General features: G+C 46.5%; 2 protein-coding genes, 1 non-coding gene and 1 pseudogene across 9 annotated transcripts; 2 read left to right on the top strand and 2 right to left on the bottom strand.

Moving 5' to 3' along the window:
* The first annotated feature begins 1,033 nt into the window (after positions 1 to 1,033).
* On the top strand, positions 1,034 to 10,469 carry LOC109778214 (leucine-rich repeat receptor protein kinase MSP1-like; annotated as a pseudogene).
* Positions 10,470 to 11,548: 1,079 nt separating this feature from the next.
* On the bottom strand, positions 11,549 to 17,210 carry LOC109778199 (uncharacterized). 5 transcript variants are annotated; one of them, XM_073510871.1, is made up of 5 exons: positions 15,434 to 17,210; positions 15,027 to 15,106; positions 13,862 to 14,856; positions 12,689 to 13,700; positions 11,549 to 12,586 (listed from the first exon to the last, which is right to left on the bottom strand). In XM_073510871.1, exon 1 carries the CDS (start codon positions 16,908 to 16,910, stop codon positions 15,678 to 15,680), a length of 1,233 nt encoding a protein of 410 aa, XP_073366972.1. In that variant the 5' UTR covers positions 16,911 to 17,210; the 3' UTR covers positions 11,549 to 12,586; positions 12,689 to 13,700; positions 13,862 to 14,856; positions 15,027 to 15,106; positions 15,434 to 15,677. The 5 variants fall into 5 exon arrangements, with proteins under 5 accessions (XP_073366972.1, XP_073366974.1, XP_073366973.1 ...); XM_073510873.1 differs by lacking the exon at positions 13,862 to 14,856 and having other exon boundaries at positions 11,549 to 12,311; positions 12,435 to 12,586; XM_073510872.1 differs by lacking the exon at positions 13,862 to 14,856 and having other exon boundaries at positions 11,549 to 12,282; positions 12,435 to 12,586.
* A 54-nt stretch (positions 17,211 to 17,264) lies between these two features.
* TRNAK-CUU (transfer RNA lysine (anticodon CUU)) lies at positions 17,265 to 17,337 on the bottom strand. The gene has a single exon. It is a non-coding gene; the product is annotated as a tRNA-Lys (tRNA).
* A 1,047-nt stretch (positions 17,338 to 18,384) lies between these two features.
* LOC109778216 (protein ESMERALDA 1) lies at positions 18,385 to 23,427 on the top strand. Of its 3 annotated transcripts, none has more exons than XM_073510869.1 (10): positions 18,385 to 18,987; positions 19,943 to 20,008; positions 20,371 to 20,438; positions 20,549 to 20,637; positions 21,358 to 21,555; positions 21,668 to 21,872; positions 22,002 to 22,169; positions 22,339 to 22,506; positions 22,587 to 22,777; positions 22,887 to 23,427. In XM_073510869.1, exons 1-10 carry the CDS (start codon positions 18,603 to 18,605, stop codon positions 23,047 to 23,049), a joined length of 1,701 nt encoding a protein of 566 aa, XP_073366970.1. In that variant the 5' UTR covers positions 18,385 to 18,602; the 3' UTR covers positions 23,050 to 23,427. The 3 variants fall into 3 exon arrangements, with proteins under 3 accessions (XP_073366970.1, XP_020192358.1, XP_020192359.1); XM_020336769.4 differs by having other exon boundaries at positions 18,386 to 18,983; positions 19,939 to 20,008; XM_020336770.4 differs by having other exon boundaries at positions 18,439 to 18,983.
* The last annotated feature ends 1,025 nt before the right edge of the window (positions 23,428 to 24,452 follow it).

Genomic DNA, 24,452 nt, shown 5'->3' with positions numbered 1-24,452 from the left:
ATCCGTCCATCTGTGTGCTGGACGCGTGCAGAAAGCAAAAAACATCAATGTAGCTGTGTTACGAGGCATTTACTTCCAATTTATCGTTTGAGAACAGATATCTCTTGCATATATTCATATGTTTGTTTCTACTCCATGCGACATTTGGATGATTGTAATGTTATGCTACCAACTCGTAGTTGTAAGTCCAAGGATTTAGATCTTCTTTTGAAAAAACTCGAAGATTTGCGCCTTGTTCGACGATTCCACCAACGTATGATGCTAAGGCACGACATTGAGTGCAATAGTAGTGGCGAAATTGAATTTCATACAGAAATGTTGCCCTCGTCATGTGTTTGTGGCCGTAAGATTTCATTCAACCGGAAAATTTCTTTGCAAGATAGGATGCGCCTCCCCCAACTCTTTGTCGCCGCTCGCTCGCCACACACACTCCTAGACCAGGACCCGGGGGAACACAACACCATCCGCCCGCTCGTGCGCCGAACGCGTGCAAATAGGAAGAGACAGCATCAATGTAGCTGCGTTATGACACATTTACTTTCCATTTGTCATTTCAAAAACAGATATCTCCTGCATGTATTCAGATGATCGCTTTTTTCTCCGGGGCGATCTTCGGATGATTACAACACCGACAACATGCACATTGCACAACACGCATGCTAGAAAACCCGAGGATTCGGATCCTCTTTCGAAGAACATGAAAATTTAAACCCTATTCGACTGATTTTTATAACTCAAGAGGATCTTATCATCTTATCATCATGGAAACAAACACATGGGTTGTGCATATGGCAAATGTCATTTTCATTGGCAAACAAAACAAAGGCAGTAGAGCGCGCCCTCAAGCAGTGGTGACTTTTCTTGCGAGAAGGGTAGGCGACTCGATGGCCATGGGCCACAGGAAGGAAACGTGACCGCTGCTCATCATGGTTAACGGCGAAGGTAGCAACGGAGCAGAGCACGCAGGCCACCTTTTTTGCCACCCCAACCAAACCGCCTCGTCCTCTTCACCTCTCCTACGCCCGCCCCTACAAACCCCAAACCCCAGTCTGTGCGCGAGTACGTACGCTCTCGGCTCTCCTCCCTCCCACTCGCACCCGCTGCCTGCCGCCGCTCGCTCGCTCGCCCACCGCGCGCACACGCCCATCTCGTGCGAGCCCCACCTAAACCGACGACCCCCGCGGGAGCACGCCGCCGCCCGCCGCCGCCGGCGGCATTGCAAGGTGCGTGCGCGAGCCGATCGTCCTCCCCTCCCCTCCGCGGCCGGCTCCGTCTGCCGCGCTCTTCCCCCTGTCGCCCGCTGCTCACGCCCCTCCCTCGTCCCCGCAGGTGCGCAAACCGCGGGCGCGGCCCCGTCTCCCTCCGCCCGCCCGCCTACCTGGCTCCGGCTCCAGCGCACGGAGAAGCGGCTCGTCGGCTCCACGGCGGTGGCGGCCATCGCTCGCGCCGCCCTGGCGCGCCCCTGCTCCCGCGTCTCCGCATCTGGCATCGTCGCGGTACGAACCTATCACGCTGCTGCACGCGCGTGTCTTTGTTTCATTCTCGCCATCTCGGGTTAATCGCAACAACGGCATGGTTTCAGTAGACCGATTGCTGTCAAATATCGCTGTGGTAGAAGGCCCAATTCGTTTGCCGATTTATTCGGGATTTTTTTCTTCAGTTAGTACTCTGTTTGCGAATTGTCTGCAACTTTGTGTGGAACTGTGGATCCATCTGCCAGTTCTTCGATTTTCCTCCTCTTGTTGCGAATTGACCACTAGGGGAGATCTTTCCTTGTCCTCCTCAAAATCCCCGTTGGGCCTCGGTTTTTTCCTCATTGTACCAAATGAAGCCTCGAGCAAGAGGTTTGCTGCGGCGGGGATCTCTAGTCTGGGGTTGCAACTTCACGGGGGTGGAGGAGGATCACTGCGGCTTCTCCTCATGGGTCTTCCTAATTATAGCGTTCGGTGATAGCTTTGTTCTTGAACAATTATTCCATATGCAAAGCTGTACTCGCTGCAGAGCATTTTCCTTCCTTTTTGGGTGTTTTTTCACGGAGCTTTTCACTGTTCCTGTCCTGTTCGTCTCCCAGAATCTTACTACTGTATTTCTACTTCTTCCTCAAATAATTTACGGAGCTTTTCTCAGTGTTCTCGTTTTCAATTCCGTTTGTTTTGCTCGCTTTGTTTGATGAAAAAAGAGTTTGGTAATTTCTGTTCCTGCAAATTCCGCCCCCGGTTTCGCCGTCGGGGCGTCAGTTCAATTAAACCCAACCCCTTCATGCTGTCTCGGGCTACGCACGTACTTTTACTCTTTTGCAGCGGGCGTAGACTCCCGGCCCACGGTTGGCTGCACTTTTGTTTTGTGCGCACACTTGAATGCAATAGAACTACATTTAATATACTTTAATCATACACGGTTGCATAAACAAATCGCTCCCAAATGATGGCCCAAATCACGGGAGAAAACATTCTACAAGTGGTACTACTACTACTCTTTTTTGAATTGTTTGGATTGCTTAGATTAGTTGTAAGCATGGTAAAGATCTGGCATCTTTATCCTGCAAAAAAGAAAAAGATCTGACATCTTTAGGCTTCGTTTGGCGTGAGTGGATTGGAGGGGTTTCAAGAGGATTTTCCTCGCGTGGGCCAGAAACCCCAAAAAAACCGTCGGCCCATTTGGTACAGGGGGTTTGGATGGGCGGATCCTCTCTAATCCCCCTTCGATCCTCCCGAACCCACGCCACTCAGAACCCTTGTCGAAGGACTCAGGGAATCTCTCGACCGAGCGCACGCCGCCAGCCACGGTGGGGAGGAGCCCCGCCGCCGGATCTTCAACGCCGCCGCCACCAAGGGGAAGAGCCCCGCCGCCGCCACCGAGGGGAGGAGCCCCGCCGGCGAGAGGAGGAGCCCGACGCCGCCCGACGCCGGCGTTACTCCAGAATACTGGCGTTCTCCCTGGCGGTAAGTCATCGCCGCCTCTCCCCTCCTCTCCCCACCTCTGTCCTAACCCTACCCGGCGAGCTCGCCAAGAACGTTGTCCTCTTCTAGCCCCTCATCGACCCTAACCCTACCCGGCGAGATTGCCGTGATTTTCTGATGGTGATGGTGATGGTCTGATGGATCTTGGGGGATTGACAGTTTGTAAACTACATTTTTCACCGTAGGTGGTGATCTGATGTTGATGGTGATTGAAGTGTGGTGTAGAGCTGTTAATTAGTGATGGTCTGATGTTGTGGTATCTGAAGTCTAAACGACATCTTTCTTGTTTGTAGCCGCTGTTTACTAATTCATGAACAAATCTACTGCCTTCCTTTCTTTGTCATTTGTATTTGTATATACTGTATACTCTGATTTGGGTGCTTGTTCTGATTTGTATTTGTATATACTGTATACTCTGATTTAGATTTGTCCTTGCACTAGCGACTGACATAGCAAAGTGAATCGTCCCGCCGCACAGGTCAACCGGGACAGAGAGATTCACTGGCTTTGCTGGTGTGCATTATGATGTTTCCGAGATGAGATCACTCGGCAAAATTTTACAAATGGGTTTTAAGGATACCTGTTTGTAAAATTTTACAAAATTTCCGAGTGGAATCAGTGTTTGGCAATAAAGAAACAGTGATGATACATGTTTGTTTAAGTAATATAGAGTATAGTTGTTCTTGCTGGATCGAGAGCACCTATGCTAGCTTAGATATGATACATGTTTCTTCCACACCCAAAGGGGATTAGCTTCTTCTCAGCCATTGGAGTAATGGACAGTGGGTGTATTTAGACTAAATCGTTCGTTTCCTTGGCTTGGATCAGCACTAACTAAATGTGCTGCCTCCAGTAGTGCAATAACTCACTCTACAGTGCATCATAAATTGTTTGCTCATCAGACTTTGTTGTGAGTTTTCTCTTCCACGAAAAAACTGTTCGGTCTGGAAGTTTCTGTATTCTGTATGTAGTTGGCTGATTTTGGAGCAATGGATTGTGTTATGAATGTGTAATCTCTCGCTGCTTGTTGGTCTGAAGAAATATTCATGGGACTGCCCAGTAAATGTTCAACGTTACTTGCGTGTCACATCAGATTCTTCTTGCTTTTGTGTTTGTTACTATTTGATTTAATCTGGAAGTAGTTCTGTACCTCTTGATGTAACTCTAACAAGGCCATGAAATAATTCATACTATTTCTTCATTGTACTTTTCCCTTTGCAAACAGTCTACAGTCTCTGAAGTTGAACGGAGCTTGCCTTTGTTCACTTTTTAATTTTGTATTTTGTGATGGAGGCGCTACGGTTCCATATGCACGATCTATAGTTGTTGTTAAAAAATCTCTGCCATGCAGTTGTGCTCTTGATAGTAGTAATAATGTACAGTAAGATTTTAGGTCGATGATCCATTTCATATAATTCCTTGAAATATATCTGATCATTGTTGTTTATGCAAGGGAAAAGTCTCTTTGTTTGCTGACATGAATTTTGTTTTCCCTCCAGGTCCCACTGAACCAGGTTGAGAAGTGGAACAAGCAGAGGAAGAATGTGACGTTGGCAGGGTCCCTCGAAATCGTCTGTTTGAGAGTCTCGGTTGCTTTTGTGTCTGTGCTACTGCTGTCTTATGGTTGGAATTTATGCTCCTGTCATGTACTCTTCCAACAATAGTTAAGCATGCAGAACATCAAGTGATGCTTTTTTCTATATTGCATAAATAGTTAAGCATGCTTATGTATTCTCAGCATGCTTTTTTCTATGTTGCATAAATAGTTAAGCATGCTTATGTATTCTCAGCATGCTTAAATATACGCATGTCTTGCCTAGGACTTTTCTCTATGTTCCAAGTCATGCTGATGTAAGAGAATATGTTGCTGTTATGTGACAGCGCAATTATGTGATGATATATTGATTCCAAGTCAAGCAAATTATGTTGTTCATGTGAAGAACTGTTGCAAGATTAGATTTTTAACTGTTTTACAATATTTTAATTCAATATGGCAATCCCTTTCTGTCAAACAGTGTTTTGTACGGAGGGGGATTTGAGGGATGTGTGGCTGGAGGGGGATTTTGAGGTTTCAAGGGGATTGGGTGAAAGAGGGGGATTCACCAAATCCCCTGGAATCCTCTCCTCCCAAAACCTCCACAATCCCTTGCTGTCAAACAAGGCCTTAGGAGAAATGCTGGCAGTAACACGTTTTGCAATTTCCCCCCGCAAGTTTGTACTATTGTCACCCATTGCCTCTCTGAATCGGTGGAGGTGTATGCAGCACGATTCTTCTGTGCTCAGCTTGCGTATGTGCCGCCACCTGCTGAATCTCGTGGGGAAGGGGATGTGTGTGGGAGTAGTCTTTCTTGTGCCCTGCGGTCCGTCGCTTTTCCTTTCCTCCCTGTGCAGGAGGTGGCATCCCTGCCTGCCTGCCTTGCATTTATGATGCTGCATGCTTGGTTTTGTGCCATCTGATCTGAGATGTAAAGCTGCACCCCTTGCATGCAATATTTACTATAGCATTTCCCGTTATAGGAAAACAGTGGAGTGGCTTGTGAATTTTGTGGTGGATGGATGTTTCATGGGCATCCTGTGTCCTACAGTTCGACTCCCCTGCTTCTTGGGCTTTAGGGAGGGTTTTTTCCACTTGTGCTGCTGTTTTTTCTCCTTTGTGTTTCCTGGGTTTGTCATGCTACTGTGCACTTTCTTTTGGACACAACACCACTGGCATTGTACCGAGTCTCTTGGCTAGATGGTAGGGGGCAGTGCTAAGTGAGAGTATTTGTAACTCGTGGTTCTTCAGTTGTGCTGTATGATTTTGACTGTACTAGGATGGGCTTGCTTGTTTACTCATTCTTGTACCTTGACCTGAGCATTACTTACATGAAGCTGACTGCTGTTTCTTATTTTTCTTCAGGAGTTCAGGGTGTATTTCTGAGGGGAGCGTATGAACTTCGGTTGAGTTGAGTTTCGTCTGCTGTAGTTCCGTTGTAACTAACAGCAGCAAAGAAAGGGCGTCATGTTTGAGAAGGTAGTCAGTGTAAATCCCTGCTTGAGCTCTATCATTGCACAACTTTTGATTGCTCATTTACATCAAAGTGTGATTAAAATCTACAAGTTCTGTAATAAACAAGCCATTTGTTTTGAAGCCTTGAACATCCAGTCTGGCTCAAATAAATAAAACCCTGAGTATCACTTTGATTGCTGGTTCCTCATATGCTAAAGGAAAAGTTGAATTTCTTTTTGTTCTGGATCACATAGAATATCTCATTTTTTTTAGCATTGACATAGTGAACATGACGAACTTTTGACATGTCATGTGCTATGTGGTTCTTTGAAAGCCACTGACATGTTTAATCTCTTATGCAGATTGAACATCACACAAGTCCAAAGAACATAATAGCAATGGGATCTCGAAGCATCTGCCTTCTCATTCTTCTTGTGATCTTCATCCCCAGTTCTGTCATGTCTGAATCAAGTGATATAAAAAGTTTATTCACTCTGAGGCACTCAATTGCTGAAGAAAAGGGTTTCCTCCGCAGCTGGTTTGATTCAGAAACTCCCCCTTGCAGCTGGTTAGGTATAACCTGTTCGGGGCGTAGCGTTGTGGCCATAGACTTGTCCTCCATGCCACTCTACGTCCGGTTTCCTTCATGCATTGGGGCATTCGAGTCGCTTGTTCTGCTGAACTTAAGTGGGTGTGGGTTTACCGGTGAGCTTCCGGACACCCTGGGAATTTGCAGCGTCTTCAGTACCTAGAACTGAATGATAACCAGCTTACTGGGCCCCTGCCTCCCTCATTATATACCTTGAAGATGCTGAAAGAAATGGTGCTTGACAACAACTTATTACATGGACAACTGAGCCCTGCAATTGCTCAGTTGCAGCATCTCACCAAGCTGTCCATATCCGGGAATTCCATCTCTGGTGGCATTCCTACAGAGTTGGGCAGTCTGCAGAACCTAGAGTTCCTGGACCTTCACATGAACAGCCGAAATGGATCAATACCAGCAGCTTTTCGTAATCTGTCTCAGCTGTTGCATCTTGATCTAAGCCAGAATAACCTCAGTGGATTAATATTTTCTGGAATAAGCTCGTTGGTGAACCTTATGTCACTTGATCTGTCCTCAAACAATTTTGTGGGGCCAATACCTAGGGAGATTGGTCAATTGGAAAACCTTCGACTGCTGATTTTGGGCCAAAATGCGTTCACCGCTAGCATTCCAGAAGAAATTGGTAATCTGAAGCGGCTTCAAGTACTTCTGCTCCCTGAACGCAAACTCACAGGCACCATCCCTTGGTCAATCAGCGGTCTTGTAATTCTGGAGGAATTTGACATATCAGAGAACCACTTCGATGCTGAACTCCCAACATCAATCGGTCTGCTTGGTAATCTGACACAGCTGATTGCGAAGAATGCAGGGCTCAGGGGGAGCATACCGAAAGAACTAAGTAACTGCAAGAAGATTGCTCTCATAAATCTGTCATTTAATGACTTCACTGCTCCATCCCTGAAGAACTTGCAGAACTGGAAACTGTTATCTCTTTTTCTGTGGAAGGGAACAAACTATCAGGCAATATTCCAGATTGGATAAGGAACTGGGCAAATGCAAGATCTATATCGCTGGGTCAAAACTTGTTCAGTGGACCTTTGCCATTGCTGCCATTGCAGCATCTGCTCAGTTTCTCTGCAGAAACCAACCGTCTCTCAGGTTCTGTCCCTGCGGAGATGTGTCAAGACAACTCCTTGCAAACACTCATACTGCATGATAACAATCTGACTGGAAGTATCGAGGGAACTTTTAAAGGATGCACAAACCTCACCGAGCTGAACTTGCTAGGTAACCATCTTCATGGAGAGATACCAGGGTACCTGGCTGACCTGCCTTTAGTTAGTCTGGAATTGTCCCTAAGCAATTTCACAGGAATGCTGCCTGACAGGTTGTGGGAGTCATCAACTCTTTTGCAGATCTCTCTCAGCAACAATCAGATTACCGGCCAGATCCCAGATAGCATTGGTAGGCTGTCCAGCTTGCAGAGGTTGCAGATTGACAATAACTATTTGGAAGGACCCATACCACAGTCTGTCGGCTATCTACGAAATCTGACTATTCTGTCTCTGCATGGCAATGGGTTATCTGGGAACATTCCAATAGAACTCTTCAACTGCCGAAACCTTGCTACACTGTACCTGAGCTCTAATAATCTGACAGGGCACATCCCGAGGGCCATATCTAACTTGACATTGCTCAATAGCTTGATTTTGTCTTATAACCAGCTCTCTGGTGCTATTCCTGCTGAGATCTGTGTGGGGTTTGAAAATGAGGTTCACCCTGACTCGGAGTTTGTGCAGCATAATGGCCTTCTTGATCTGTCATACAACCGGTTGACTGGTCAGATTCCGGCAGCAATAAAGAAGTGTTCTATGCTGATGGTGCTAAACCTGCAAGGCAACTTGCTAAATGGCACCATTCCCTCAGAGCTTGGTGAGCTGACAAATCTTACAAGCATTAATCTGTCTTCTAATGGATTAGTTGGACCAATGCTTCCTTGGTCTGCACCATTGGTACAACTTCAAGGCCTTATTCTATCAAACAACCACCTAAATGGCACCATTCCTGTTGAGATAGGCCAAGTTCTTCCCAAAATTTCAATGCTAGACTTGTCCGGTAATGTACTTACCGGAAGTCTACCCCGGTCTTTGCTGTGCAACAAATATCTGAACCGCCTGGATGTCAATAACAACAATCTCTCCGGGAAAATTTTATTCTTTTGTCCCATGGATGGAGAATCCTCAAGCTCACTGCTGTTCTTCAATTCAAGCAGTAACCATTTCTCAGGGACCCTAGATGAGTCTATCTCGAACTTCACACAACTGTCTTCTCTTGATATCCACAACAATAGCCTCACTGGAAGCTTACCATCAGCACTCTCTGATCTCAGCTTTTTGAACTATCTTGACCTCTCAAGCAATGATTTCTATGGTGTCATCCCTTGTGGTATTTGCAATATATTTGGCCTCACATTTGCCAACTTCTCTGGTAACCACATCGACATGTACAGCTCATCAGATTGTGCAGCAGGAGGTGTTTGTTCCACTAATGGCACTGGTCGTAGGGTGGCTCATCCATCTCATCGAGTTCGAAGATTAGGGATCATTTGTATCCTTTCACTTGCTGTCATCATTGTGTTAGTACTTCTGGTGTTTTATCTGAGACACAAACTATCGAGGAACAGTTCATTGGTTATTGTGCCCGCTGGTAAGGCCAAGGCTACCGTTGGCCAACCTCAAGTGATGAGCTCCTAGGAAGGAAGTCACGGGAACCTCTGAGTATCAATCTCGCAACTTTTCAGCATTCACTGTTGCGGGTCACCACTGATGATATACTGAAAGCCACAAAGAATTTCAGTAAAGAACACATCATAGGCGATGGTGGCTTTGGCACTGTCTATAGGGCGGCACTCCCTGAAGGTCGGAGAGTTGCGATCAAGAGGCTTCATGGTGGCCATCAGTTCCAGGGTGACCGTGAATTCCTAGCTGAGATGGAGACAGTTGGAAAGGTGAAGCACCCAAACCTTGTTCCCCTGCTTGGTTACTGTGTTTGTGGCGACGAGCGGTTCCTGATCTATGAGTACATGGAGAATGGGAGTCTGGAGATATGGCTGAGGAACCGAGCAGATGCAGTAGAAGCACTTGGATGGCCTGACCGTCTGAAGATCTGCCTCGGTTCTGCCCATGGGCTTGCTTTCCTTCATGAAGGATTTGTGCCTCATATCATCCACCGGGACATGAAATCAAGCAACATCCTGCTGGACGTGAACTTCGAGCCGAGGGTCTCTGACTTTGGCCTCGCAAGGATAATCAGCGCGTGCGAGACTCATGTCAGCACCGACATCGCCGGTACATTTGGATACATCCCCCCAGAGTACGGGCAGACAATGAAGTCCAGCACGAAAGGCGACGTGTACAGCTTTGGCGTTGGCGTCGTCATGCTGGAGCTGCTTACAGGACGGCCACCTACAGGGCAAGAAGACTTGGAAGGTGGTGGGAACCTTGTCGGCTGGGTACGATGGGTGATCGCTCGCGGGACGAGGAACGAGCTGTTTGATCCTTGCCTGCCAGTCTCAGGCGTGTGGCGGGAGCAGATGGTGCGCGTGCTCGGCATGGCCCTGGACTGCACGGCCAGCCGTGGAAGAGGCCAAGCATGGTGGAGGTGGTCCAGGGGCGCATAGTTCTGGCCTCGTAGCACTGTTCTTGACAGTGATGTGATGTAATAATGTAGGATGATGTTAGGTAACTTGTAGCTGTAGTTGGGACAAATGCTGGAGATTGTAAAAGAGATAAACCAGTGTTGCTCATGTTCAGGCTGTAGTTGGGGCAAATCTGTTGTATCTTAATTCATGTACTGTGTGTCAGTCAGTCATAGCAGCATGGGTGTTCACAAGCTCTGAACATGGTTGTGCTGAAAGTTCACTTCTCCTTTCTTTTGTTTATGCATTTTAGAGGAACTGATAGTTCTAAGATCATGCTTTTTTGGTCTGTTTGCTGCTGCTTCCGCTTCAACTGATATTTTTTCTGTATCGTAGTGCATCATAGTCTGGTACCGGTTATGCTTATATGTTCGCCAGAATATGCTCTTCACTCTTTCTTTCAGGCCATACCATACTGACAGTAGTAGTATGTATGGCCAGGCCAGCTGAACCTTGAGCACTTGAGAATTCAGCTACGGAAACGTTAGTTTCAGTGCAATCCATGCCACCATATGCAAGACAGCAAGAGGTTCATACTTTGACAGGCCATCAGGAACACCATTAAGGGAAACGATATCAATGGTACAAGAACAGATGGGGTGCTTGGTTCTCCTTCTGTCGATCTGCCGCCGCATGGAGATTGGCCGGCCTTCCAGCCAAAGTTGTTCTATGCAGATTTTGGAAATACCTCATGCAAAGCTGTTGAATCTGCAAGCTTGTCTGCAATGGACTGCCTCCAGGAAACGAAAACAATAATTGTCGACGATGATGCAAACTTGCGGCCTGAAAACTTGCAAAACGAAGCTTCTGGGAGCAATGAGCGATGCTCACTTTATCTGAGAAAACGTATTGCAATTATGCAAAAATGATGGAGTTCTACCGGTGCCATTGCCACTTCCCCAGCTGACGACATGCCGGGCACACCGCCACTGTAGGTGACTCCTGGTTATTTTCCTTTACTTTCCTTTATTTATAGTGTGTTGATTCCAAACTGTATAATGTTCATTTCATAGGGACATCCTGGAGCACCTCGTCAGCCATCGCTACCCGAGCAAAGCACAGCTTGGTACAGCTTGGTACCCGGCCTTTTAACACACATGATGAAACAAAGTACTCCTATTATTCTTCGTCTCCTTATTTGGTTATTTAGACTGATTATTACAAACACTAGATAGAATTAGACAAACAAACACTAATGAAACAACGGCATTTTTGTGTCACTAACACAAAACTGTCAAACACCATGGCCACAAGTGTAGGCCGCCCACTCGGATTAAAGACCCAGCAGAATAGCCAGACTGAAGAAAAACACTTATCAGAACTATCAAGAAGATTGCAGCTGTGCCAACCCACCCTTTGAAAATCATGTGCTTTGTATGTACTTCCTCCGTTCCGAAATGTTACATACAGACCAAAATGAGTGAAGCGTCTATATACATCCGATCTTAAAAAGTTAGAAAATCTTATAATTTGGAACAGACGGAGTACTATGTAGGTTCTGTTTGGACTGCACTATAGTCGCGTAGAGCTATCAAATTTCCAAGCTTTGTTTTCCTTGCTACAGTAAAGCATTGCCATGTTTATTCTAGTAGTATGAAATGTGCTACAGGCTTATCTGCTCATTAGCCACCTACATAACTTACATCCTGCTTGCATTCCCATCTATCTCCTAGGTAATACACATTGGTACTACTATGCATTATTCTTCTCTGTGACATTCTTATTCTCCCAGTTTGTATATAGAAAGTGAATCCGGACGAGAGATGACATCCCCTCAGTGATTTTGTTCCTAAGAGACAACTTCTGCTTGCGTGTGCACTCCTTTGGAACCTTGTGCTTCCGATTATCACACACTGGATTCTTATATAGTTTTATGTCCTTCAGATTCACCACTGCTTCCATGACACATCTGGCATAGCTAGCAAAATTTTCTTCTGCTTTAAACCTACCATAGATTCTGAGCTCAGCCAGACTGGTGTTTGAAATTAGATGCAGATGGTTCCCACTCAAGTCCTTTGTCCTTCTCCTCGCAGAACGCATACCTCTTCCTCCGCTTCCCCAATATCATTTCACACCAATGATTCCTCACCTGCATTCGCTCAGATCAAAACTTCCTAACTGGTCACAAAAAGTTTGAACTTCTAAATGAGACAATAGGCTTTGCAATTCCAACATGAGGTTAGCATAGATACATAAGGTGGAGCAAAAATGAGAATTAAAGAACCAGTACAAAGAGGTTACCATGATGCCCAGTTCCTTAGGTTGGATGCACCTTGGAGTATGAACATTGTCCGGGTGAGATCGCATTCTTCAGAAATGTTAATCAAATTCACAAGCCTTAGTTTGTGGGACACCGGCTACAATTGTCTTCGACCTTTTGGTTTGACCCAAATCTGCAAAAAACGGGATAAAGCAGCATTATGTTAACCAAAAATAATGATTACAACCTCTCCACGACACACATCACGCTGACAACATTGTGGACTTTAACTTGCCTTTTCGCATTTGAAGTCCAAATGCAGGTTGCTTATGGCAGTTTTACCAAGCAACTCGCTTAACTTGAGCATCTTGTGCCAAGAAAGACCAATATTGATGATGCTCATAGTCTGGAGCAGAGCAGAAGGGGTCATGTTGAGATTTAAAACGATTAAATTACACTTTTGTCAGCTTCGGTACCCACTTAAGATCAACTCTCTTAGAACTGGTAACAGCAATCACTAATTCACTGAGTTGCGGGTGTTCCACTTCCAGCAAAAACATAATCCCCATGTTGCAGCGGTGGATGCTGAGGAACTCCAGTTGCTTGCATATACTGAAAATTTTGGGGAATCTGATTCACCCAACCTCAAATTCTCTAGCGCGAGGCGTGAAAAACTACCAAATGTGTTTGGACACGAATCAAAGAAAGACATGAACTGCCTCCCATAAGTGCACTTTGTCAAGATTGTAAACTCGACCGAAGCAACCTTTTGTGTTGCTATGGTGTTGGCAACAGTATGGCCAATGAAAATAGACTCATCTCCCAAGTAGAATCCAACGCGCAACAGGTGAATGGTATGTAGACTTTCAGCCCTTCTTTTCAGTAAGCTCCTGGTTGCTTCAAGCACAGATCATCTGTTATGACCATTTTTGAGAGCATAGCACGGATCTCTTTTTTTTTTGAACCAGGCTGACCCCCTTTCCATTACATAGAACGGAAATACAATCTGTCCAGGAAACATCCAGGAGAGAAGAAAGAGAGGTAGCGAGTTCAACGCACTGCCAGGAAACCCACCGCACTCGCCCGCCATCGTTCACGAGTGCTATGGAGCGAAAACCTGACAGCACCAAAATAACTAGCTCTATTACATGCCCAGATCAGAGCGGCACAAACACCATAGCACGGATCTGCTTCCAACGTCTGGAGAGGACGCTGGTTCTTGCGGCATCAGCGACATCAAGTCGCTGGATGATGTTGAGCAAAACTTCATCAGGCAACTTGCTGAGCCAATCACCTTGGTTGTCCTCCTACATTTGACATGGAAACAAATCAGAGTTGAATTCTTATTAAGCCTCAGCACAGGTGCAATTTGGTTATTTTCCACAAACATAGATACAAGCTGCATACTTTTTCCACAGAAAGACACGATTTTGTTATTTTTCCACAAACAAAGATACAAGTTGCATACTTTTTCCAAACAAGAAGGTCAGCTCGCTTCTGCTCGGCAGTATGATGCTTTCGTTGGTTTGATTTTTGTGGAGCTGAAAATCTTCCTCGGCAGTATGATGAAGATCTTGTGGTTAAGCCATATGCACTTCTACGGGATCATTCATGCCCAAGTCTATCCATCGCTCACAGCTTTCCATCTTCTTGGATAAGCGGCTCAAGATGGGTCTCTGAAGGATAATAAAGTTTGTGCAGATATAGAAGTACGAGTAATGGTGTTGCGGCTCCGGTCTAGCTGCAGTATCTTTATTGAAGCCTTCGTAGAAATTCCTCTTTCAAAAAATATGATCGCAAAAAAGATGTATATAAGAGATTTCACTGAAATTCTTGGTTTTAAGAGTAAGGAGTACTTTGTACTCCCTCTGATCCACAATGATCTTAGATTTCTTTACGGAGGGAGTAGTTTTTAAATCATCGATCCAAAGCATTGTTAGACTGTCGTGTTTGAATAAAGTTACATGTATTTCTTTAAAGAAGTGCATAGTTAACCTCGCCGTGGCTGATCCACAATGTTCACCATAACACTAACCATTGTCTCCTGTGAAATCGACACCAACTCCACCGGATCACTGATCCTGTCGCTGGCTATCCATCAAGGCTGGAGCGAGGGTCATAGTTTTCTTCTCCGACTCTAGGTACCTCGGTCGCCAAACTATAATCGCTGCTTCTCGACGCTCATCACGCCTCCCCTCGTCTTTGACGATACCACCGCCACCATCTCCAGCGGCTCGCCGATCCAGCCACTGCACCTAGCTCCAACGAGGAGTATTTGATGATCGTCACTGCGCCAACACCAACTTAGAAAAACAACCAGGCCTCAGTGTCAATGTATGCAAGGGCCGGCGCCATCGAGCAAGAAGCAGTTGATGCCAATGTCCCCGCAGAGACGGTCACATGGACGCCCAAAATGGTGTCAACTGGGGTTTCATCAGGAACGCTCAGGTAATAACTGGCAGCCTGCAGAGTCATTATTAGATGGGTTGGTATTTTTCTTTACCCCCATTCTTAGATTGTTCGAAGCTGACAAGTAAGCAACCCTCGTTTTTCCAAGCATTGGCTCCAAACTCTAGCATGTTAAAAGCAACAAAAATATACCAGGGAAACCAGGCATCCCACAATGTACATACCTGCACTAACATTTGACTACATCAAGATCAAGGATGTGAGGCGCCAGGTACCAGTTCTCTCCAGAGGATCAATGCCTCAGCTGTCAAATCAGCATCACAGAGGTAAGAAAAACTACGTTAATGTAAAGCTATTTTCCCTGTTGTCTAAAGAAGACCGCAATCAGTTGGTAAATAATTTGTCTTCAAAATAACATGTCTATTTGCCTCAAAAACGAAAAACAGAAAGAAATTATTTTATTTCAAAAAAAAACACAGAAAGAAAGCATTCATATAGCATGTTTACTATTAGCATCCGGAAAAGAAGAAACCGAATTATCCAACTTGCATATAACTTGGTCGCTGCTATACATACAACACAAATGTACCTACACAGCCAACATAAATTATACAAGTACGGATGCACTGACCTTTATCTCGCTGAGAGTGCTCTGCACATACATCTACCTTTTGTTGCTTTGAATTTGCTTATCACTATCGTACCGCCCTTGGTTAAGTTTTGGCAATGTCCAGTAAATCACTGAGCGGTGTTTCAGTTTACTAAAGAAATTTCATCAGATTTCCACCAGAGGGTGTGCTTCCTCTTCCCACTTTCTCAAGACAAACATACAACATCTGAATTTGCACAGAAACAAAAAACACATGCTTGACTGCCTAGGTAAAAAAGTTACTGGTCGAGCTTCCCTGTCTTGCCTTGGCATTCAGTAGTGCTTGGGAGACCGATTCGTTTGGTTGTAGACCAGCCCGCACCATGTCCTTGATAAGAGCTTCAGCTTCCGGGCATTTACCATCATTACAAAGACTACGGATCGTCAGGCCATAGCTAGCGAAATTTGGAACCAAGCCATTCTTCCTCATCTCCGTGATTAATTTCATAGCCTTGTAGGAGTTCCCTTCTCGTCCATAGCCAAAAATCATAATGTCATAGATCACACTGTTCGCCTTAACACCTTTCTCCTCCATCGACTGGAACAGCTTCCTGGCATCCTTCATTTTCCCTTCCATGCAGAGAGCATGCACCAAAACACCGTAAGTGCGCACATCCACCTCCAAACCAGCCTTCCCCATGTCCGCAAACATCTCAAAAGCTTTGTCCATGTCACCGCCCCGGGCCAATGCATCAATCAGTATAGTGTAGGTCCCATTTGTGGGTGCCAGTCCTCGCTCCTTCATGTCAGAGAACGCCCTGTTTGCACGGGCAATATCTCTAGCACGGCAGAACCCCGCAATGAGCGCATTGTACGTCAGAGCGTTGGGCTGGTGCCCCGCCGCCCTTATTTGGTTGGAGAAATGCAAGGCATTGGACATCTGCCCAGCCTTGCCGTAACCATCGACAAGGAGGTTGAATGTCACGATGCTCGGGCGGATGCCCTCCTTCCGCATCGTCTCCAGCAGCCGGGCGGCGTCCTTCATCTTGCCGTGCCTGCACAACCCCGCGATCAGGGTGTTGTAGCTGACGGCGTTCCGCGCGACGCCCTTGGCGGGCATTTCGTCGAACAGGCGGCGGGCGCCCTCGAACTCCCCCGTCCTGCACCACTCCCCGATCAGGACGTTGTAGGTGTAGATGTTCGGCTCGACCCCGCCCCTCCTCATCTCCTCGAAGAAGGCGAAGCCCTCCTCCCTGCGCCCGCGGACGAAGTGGCCGTGGATCAGGGCGGTGAAGGTGACCTCGTTCGGGGCCAGCCCCAGGCGCGGCATTGCGCCGAACACCCTCCGCGCCTCCGCCAGGTCGCCGGTCCTGCAGCAGGCGTGGACGAGCGCCGTGCACGCGGCCACGTCCAGCGCCCCGTCGCCCGCCTTGGCGCCGCGGGCGAGCTGCGCCAGCGCCGACCGCAGCTCGCCGGCGGCGCAGAGCCGGCGCACGGCCTCGGCCGTGGTCGCGGACATCGGGTTTTTGGTTTGTTTCACCTGACAGGGCTTTTGCTACCCTTTCTGGAGTGGAAGTTCAAGTTGTTGGTGGGTCATCGATGCCGCGTTGCACACGGCCAGCAGACGTTGCGCAGTTGGACGTAGGATTCAAGGCCAGAAACGAAACTGTTCCTCCTGATCTGTTGTGTTTATGATGAGGAAGAAGGAAGGAGCTTTGGGGATTCGTTTTGAGCTGCGTCTCTTGCAGGCGCCCTGGTTTTGTGGAGCCTAAAGTTCATATTCACTCACCATTTCCAGTTCGTTTCAGGTAATGTGTACTGCTAGAGTCTCAGGAAGGAAACAAAAAAGCAAGCACGGGTAAAAAACAATGGTCGCCCACCGTGGGGCTCGAACCCACGACCACAAGGTTAAGAGCCTTGCGCTCTACCAACTGAGCTAGACGGGCTTGCTGATTAAAATGCACTGAAAGGTTAATCATTGCATGTCTCGCCAAAAAAAAAGGTTACTCGTTGCGTGACCTTGAAATCTACTCCCTCCGTCCGAAAGAAAACTGGTCGTGTACCACCATATACTACTTGCTCAGTGGATACGAACTTGGGCACTATTAGTCGAACTCTTTCGTACGCATACATAAATGCCACCATGATCCCAACTACAAGATCTTTTCAAAGAATGGAAAGGAATATCGTCATCAACTATGCACGCGACAGCTTGCAAGGAGAACAAGGAAACGTTTGTACCTGGCCTCCCCTTTGCAGCTTCGCATCTTTCCTTTCTGGAGGGGATTTGACGTTATTCATCAAGCACACCCTTTTCGCAGCTAAGAGCCTTCGAACCAAGGGAAAGCGATCAGTCCGAGAGCGCCAAATCTTATGGAAGGATCCGGAATAAAGGGAGGCGTGTTATTGCCCTTGCCACTGGCCGATGGTGTTCATTTCCGGATAGCGGTTAACGTCGCGGGCACACGTGTTGGGCATGACGAGGGACTAGTCCCGATCGCCACTTTTGTCCGACGAATAATAAACCCATCACCACAAGTCCAATACCGATACGCTCATCGTCACCAGCCACGGCACACTCAGCCCAACCCGGTGGCGGTGGGGCCGTTTTCGCGTCGCGGTCGTGGAGAGGCAAGCAAAGCAAGGCAAAGATCGCAACGTATCTCTCCGCACACCCGTCTGTCGACCACCCCGCACGCTCGCTCACTCGCAAGCAGTCCACCAGTCCAAGCCCGCAACAAACCTCAGAGACCTTCCACTTCGACGTCATTCTATCCCATCCCGTGCTGCCCCACACGGCCACGCCCACCGGCCGCCCCCGCAACCAGACGCCAGAAAATACCGAGTCAGCGACGGCCGAGCCCGCTTCCCTTCCCTTCCCACGGACGGAGACGGGCCCCTCACTCCAAAACCTCTCTTGAATTCCAACGCGCCCGAGCAGCAGGGGGAGAAGGAAGGAAGGAAGGAGGTCCACCGCCCACCCCCACGCCGTGCGCGTCCCCCCTCCCCTTCTCCCCCCCTCTTTGAACAGTCGCAGCACAGCAGCGCCTCCGCCTTCTTCCGTTCCCCCTCTCCCCTCCCTCGGCGTCGCCCGCCGATCAGCTCAGACCCGATCGGCCGCGCGCCGCGAGTCCTGGGCTGGCAAAGCTCCCTCTGACCACAGCCCCGAGACGGAGCGGTCCGCGGCCGCCTGTGCTGCTGCGGGGTTCCGATGCAGCACCACGCGTACAGCCGCCTGGGGAGCTTCGGCGGCGGGGCGGGGGCGGCGCCGTCGCCGCCGTCGTCGCCGCGGCGGGCGTGGGGGAGGAGGCCGTCGGCCAAGGGCGGCGCGGGCGCGGGGAAGGCGGCGGGAGGGGGAGGCGCGGCGCGGCGGGCCGCGCGGGCGGTGCTGGCCGCGCTGCTGCGGCGGCAGGCCGTCTTCCTCTTCGCCCCGCTGCTCTACGTCGCCGCGATGCTGCTCTACATGGGCTCCATCTCCCTCGACGGCGTGCCCCGCATCATCTCCCGCCCCGCGCCCGGCTCGCTCTACCGCAGCCCGCAGCTGTACGCCCGCCTGCGCCCCGAAATGGACGCCGACAACGCCACGGACGCGGTGAGTGCCGCGCTGCCCCCTCCCCTCCCCTGCTCGTCCGTGGCCCCGGCCTGCTGGGCTGGAAGTTTGCGTTTGCGATCAAAGTGTTTGCTCGGTTTGGGTGACGAGCGAGTTCTGTGGATACTCGGGTTGTCGTAGGTGCGGCGATGGGTGGTTGGATCATTGGATGTGAGCTGACTTTCAGCGTGTCTTCAGAGACTGAACTATGTCGTTTTGTGCTTGTGGACAGTGGTGTGTATACTCGTTTGCTTTATGTGCTGCGTGCTGGTTAGGACAGATATGGGTTAGTTTTACCCCCAATTGCTGCAGAATTACTACAATACAATTGTGGAAATTTATGTGAGGGTGGATACCAGGGCAAACTAATGGTGTTTCACCTGTTGAAACATACTTCAGATTCTATGGGGGCCTAGTATTTTACTCGACTGGGAGAGAATGTGTATCTTGGTCTGAATCAGATAATCGTGGTTTCAGAATTTGTCAGATTAACTGCTTCAAGCAATAGCATGTGCGGAAATGTTGTAAATATCGCGGTATCACATATTGGCTTATGGAAAATCCAATGTAAACTATCCATCCAACAGTTTGCAATTCTGCTGGCCTAAAACAATTGCTTTTAAAAGTTGAATCTTATGAATGTGTGTACACAATGCACATGGTTAGGAGCATCTGGTTGAACATGACTTTCATATTAGTAGCGGTGATGACAGGTTAATTTATGATTCAAGTGTATGAAACCTGTGTATGCCTGATGGCCTCTCAACTCCTAAGGACTTGTTTTTCAGTGATAGCTCATGTTCATGTTGTATGCTATAAGAAAATTAGTATTTCATTCTATCGTGTCTTTCAGATACGTTTTTTTCCGCCACATTCTATTACCTATTCGTGTCTCTTATTTAGTTCACATACATGTGTTACTACTTACTAGTATTCTCATATTGCTACATTTTTGTAGCTAGCAACTGTATGGCGGCATGCTTACAAAGGTGGTGTTTGGCAACCTTGCATAAGCAATAATACCTATGGTATGTCAATTCAAAACTTCTGAATATTTCTCTGCATTTCTGATTTTCATGTACTGGTATCATTCTACTGATATATGGCTTGATGAATTTCAAAGAAGCCTAGCTTTGTTTTTCTGCACATTTACAATTGAGCGTTCTCTGATTTGTCGTAGGCACATTTTCTATATTTGATTGCCCTGGTATGAGTCCTACAAAAGTTACAGTTGCAAAACGACATGTACTTAATGTATTTGACAATTTGGCCACAGTGTATGAATTGCTCTATTTTGCTATTTTAGTTTATGGCAGATGCCATTTCGCACAAAGCATTTCATATTGAAGGAAGTTCAGATCAATAATTGGTTACTTATGTACTTTGGTAGGTTTGCCCGAACCAAACGGCTACATATATGTGGAGGCAAATGGTGGTTTGAATCAGCAAAGGACATCGGTAGGTACTTTCCATCAGTTGCTCTTTGTGACAATTACCAAAATAAATTTGTATTGTAAAGTTTGTAATTTACAAAGTGTTGCTCACTGATATTTCCTATCATTCTGCAGATATGCAATGCAGTCGCAGTTGCTGGTTTTCTGAACGCAACCCTTGTAATCCCAAATTTTCACTACCACAGCATTTGGAGGGATCCTAGGTCTCTCTCTTTTTGATATGCATCATGTTGATTGTAATCCTTATTGATGATGCTACTGGGTTTTCATACGCCGTACCACTATCTGTATATAGTCTTTTTGCACCATGTCTTTTGGTTAGGGTTGACAAAAATGAATTCATGGTTATTGATATCTTTTTCTGAACAACGACAGTTGCACTGTACTTAACTTCTACCATTCTCTACAATATAAAAGACTTCACAAACGATGACATGTATATTATGTTAACATTTTATTGCGCTAGATTCACACTAGAGAGCTCAGTTTGTTAGCTATGAACTGTTATCCTTGTTTTTGCTTGCTGTAGTGCCATGCTATGGTCATTGGATTCAAACATCAATATAACTACACAAATACATACTTAGTCAGTTAGGTTTAGTTCACATACATGTGTCACTTATTTAGTACACATACATGTGTCACTTTAATATACTATTGTACACGATAGCATGTTTCCATTTTATAAATTTGTGATGGCATGTGTTTCATGCATGGGCCTTCTGTTAGCTATGCAGAACTTCAAGGTTCTGGCAATTCTGAAAAATAATGCGCTGTTCATAAAATGTAAATCTCAGGGGTGTGTTTGGATGAGGGGATTTCTCGGAACTTGTTGTTCTTAGGTCAACTTTAATATGAACAAATCCTATTTATTTTGCCTAGAATTGCCAAGGTTTGATACTAATATTTATTTTTTGATACAGCAAATTCAGTGATATCTATGACCAGGACCACTTTGTCCAACGTTTGAAAAATGATGTTCGAGTGGTTGACAAGGTGCCTGGATTCATAATGGAGCGGTTTAGTAACAATTTGAGTAATGTTTATAATTTCAAGATAAAGGCTTGGTCTCCTATTCAATACTACAAAGATGTTGTTCTTCCGAAGTTGATTGAAGAAAGGTGAGTTGAAGCCAATTTGGTTATTGCAGCTCCGAAGAAAACGTTCTTCTGATATTATTGTGTTTAACTGTTATATGACCATTTAACGCTATTGTCTGTGAATAAATTATAGGCTCATAAGGATATCACCTTTTGCAAATCGGCTTTCAGTTGATGCTCCGCCTGCTGTTCAGCGACTGAGATGCCTGGCTAACTTTGAAGCCTTAAAGTTTTCTAAACCAATCACTGCTTTATCTGACACTTTAATTTCTCGAATGAGAGAAAAAAGTGTGGAAAACAACGGGAAATATGTAGCAGTGCATCTCCGTTTTGAAGAGGTTGGTTTTCTACTTTAAAAGACTGTTCTTCATTCTTCTGCATTCTTCTGTCTGAATTTCATTTGTGAAATATGGGCATGAACATGGTTACCAGACGAGGACCGTCATCCATTGTTTTTGTTTTTGCAGGATATGGTTGCGTTCTCTTGCTGTGTCTTTGACGGCGGTGATGAGGAAAAAAAGGAATTGGATGAGGCCAGGGAAAGAGGCTGGCGTGGAAAATTTACTAGGCCCGGACGTGTAATAAGGCCTGGAGCAATAAGGATGAATGGGAAATGTCCACTTACACCTTTGGAGGTATGCTAGTATGTAATGTTGGTGTTACTGCTACAAAAGATGCTTTAGAAATTTCATGATGAAGTGAATACAAGCTATATTTCCAGCAAATCTAGTCTGATTTCAGCAGCCGTTGGTGCTGATTATTTTTGTTACAGTCATTTACATGTCCATGTCGTATGTTGTTTAGGTTGGATTAATGCTTCGTGGAATGGGTTTCAGCAATAAGACTTCAATCTATTTGGCTTCTGGGAGAATATATAAAGCAGAGAAGAACATGGCTCCTCTCCTTGAAATGTTCCCTCTCTTACAGACAAAAGAAACATTGGCATCAGATGAAGAGCTTGCTCCGTTCAAGGTTTGTAGGAATTGGAGCTCTAAAGTCTTGCTTACTGAACTTTGAAGTATGCTGCTCTAACATAGCGCAATGTTTTCCAGAATTTCTCCTCGAGGATGGCAGCTATTGACTACAGCGTTTGTGTTCATAGTGAGGTTTTCGTGACTACTCAAGGTGGAAATTTTCCCCATTTCCTTCTTGGTCATAGAAGATACTTGTATGGTGGGCATTCGAAGACAATTAAGCCTGATAAAAGAAGATTGGCCATACTCTTTGACAGTCCGCGTATCGGGTATGTTATTGTGGTTCATGGCCAGAAAAAGATTACTTTTTCACTATGCATGATTTGGGATCATAAATACAGTATTATTTTGTTAAAACTGCACTCCCCTTTTATGCAGATGGAAGTCATTAAAACGCCAGCTGCTTAATATGAGATCGCACAGCGATGCCAAGGGTATTCAAATGAAAAGAGCAAATGAATCTGTATACACATTTCCAAGCCCTGACTGCATGTGCCATCCAAATAAATCAGAACGCCCTAAACCCATCCAGGCTAGATAGCATCTGCCATGACTGGTTTGAGTTGACTGATCCTGATTCATTTTGGCATCATTGTATAGTGTGATCATTCTTTGCGTGCAGTCTGGTGGTGTGATTTTCCGCCGTCAAGCACCCCCGTTGCAGTGTTGTTCATTCCATGGCCCTCATGTCGACCTTTGTAGAGACATGTTCAGGCCATTTTGATGTAGGCTAATTCTGGGGCTAACAATACACCGGTCCTCATCTACAATAGATGATGCATCTCTTAGGTCTTAACCATCTCTAGGCCTTCTTGGTGTGGTTGTAGACTTGTAGTGTTCCCTTGTACATTGCTAGGCTAGGAGGCAAACACAAATCATAATATATAATTCTTGAAGCGAAGACAGAATGTTCACTTTATTCTAATGCGTCGATGATTTTATTCTAATGTGCCCAATTTCGCTGTAATATCTTTTCTTTGGAGTAATCCAATGTGGGGTAGATTTGCACTAGTCTGAGCCCTGAGGGTTGCCTTCGTTGCTTTAACTTGTTGGCACTGCACTCGTACGAATTATTAGTTCGTCAGTTGAAAGAAGGAGAGCACCAAAAGGTGAAATTCTGTCGTTAGCTTTTGTCTCATGTTGGAAACATTATCTGGAGATTGTCTGAGCAATCATCAATCGAGTACACAGGTAAACAAGTGAGGTACCTCATTTTTTTATTATGCAGAGGACGTAAGCGGCAGTAATGTAAAGCAGCTTTCATAGCCGAGGCCGGTCACATGCCCGGTTTGGATGTTTGCAGTAGATGGAGCCTGTAGTCTGCTCGCATCATTACGAGGATACTTTGTGAAAAGAAGCTGGTGGGCTGCTCTGCTCTTCCCCTGAAATCTCTGGCGGATTTCTGCTTCAGTTAGGCTGCCAATTGCAAGTAAATCAAGGGCTCAACGTCCTGCGCGGTCTGGAAGACGAGACCTCATAAAGAAAACTTCAGTCCTCTTGCTGCTTTGGTAACATGAAAGTGCAGGGCATCACGCTTTCACCTAAACAAAAGTAATGCTAACTCCATTAATAGCACGCTTTCACCCAAACGAAAGTAAGGCCAACTCCCAACGCATGAGTTAGACGAACACAAAACGCCGTCCAACGTGTGGAGCAAATGGACAAATGTCCGTTTTCTGTTCGCTTTCGACCCATTCATGGCCCAAATTTAGGCAGCATTTGCATCGAAACAGATAACACGCTCTTGTCCTCCCCTGGCCTGCCCACCGGGGACACGCCGCGCCCACTTTCCCTCCCATTCCCCAAAACCCTCCCGCTCCCTCTCCCCTCACTCCTCCTTGGCTGGCGTCCCAAAGAAACCCGGCTCTTTGGCCGCCACCGAGCGCCCCACGAGGAAGAAGAACGGCTCGAAGAAACCGCGGTCGGAGCTCACGCCGACGAAGC

The sequence above is a fragment of the Aegilops tauschii genome, chromosome 3 (genome assembly GCF_002575655.3).
Source record: "Aegilops tauschii subsp. strangulata cultivar AL8/78 chromosome 3, Aet v6.0, whole genome shotgun sequence".
NCBI lineage: Eukaryota > Viridiplantae > Streptophyta > Magnoliopsida > Poales > Poaceae > Aegilops > Aegilops tauschii.
Note: the sequence above shows the minus strand (reverse complement) of the source record. Positions and strands in the feature narration are given on the sequence as shown.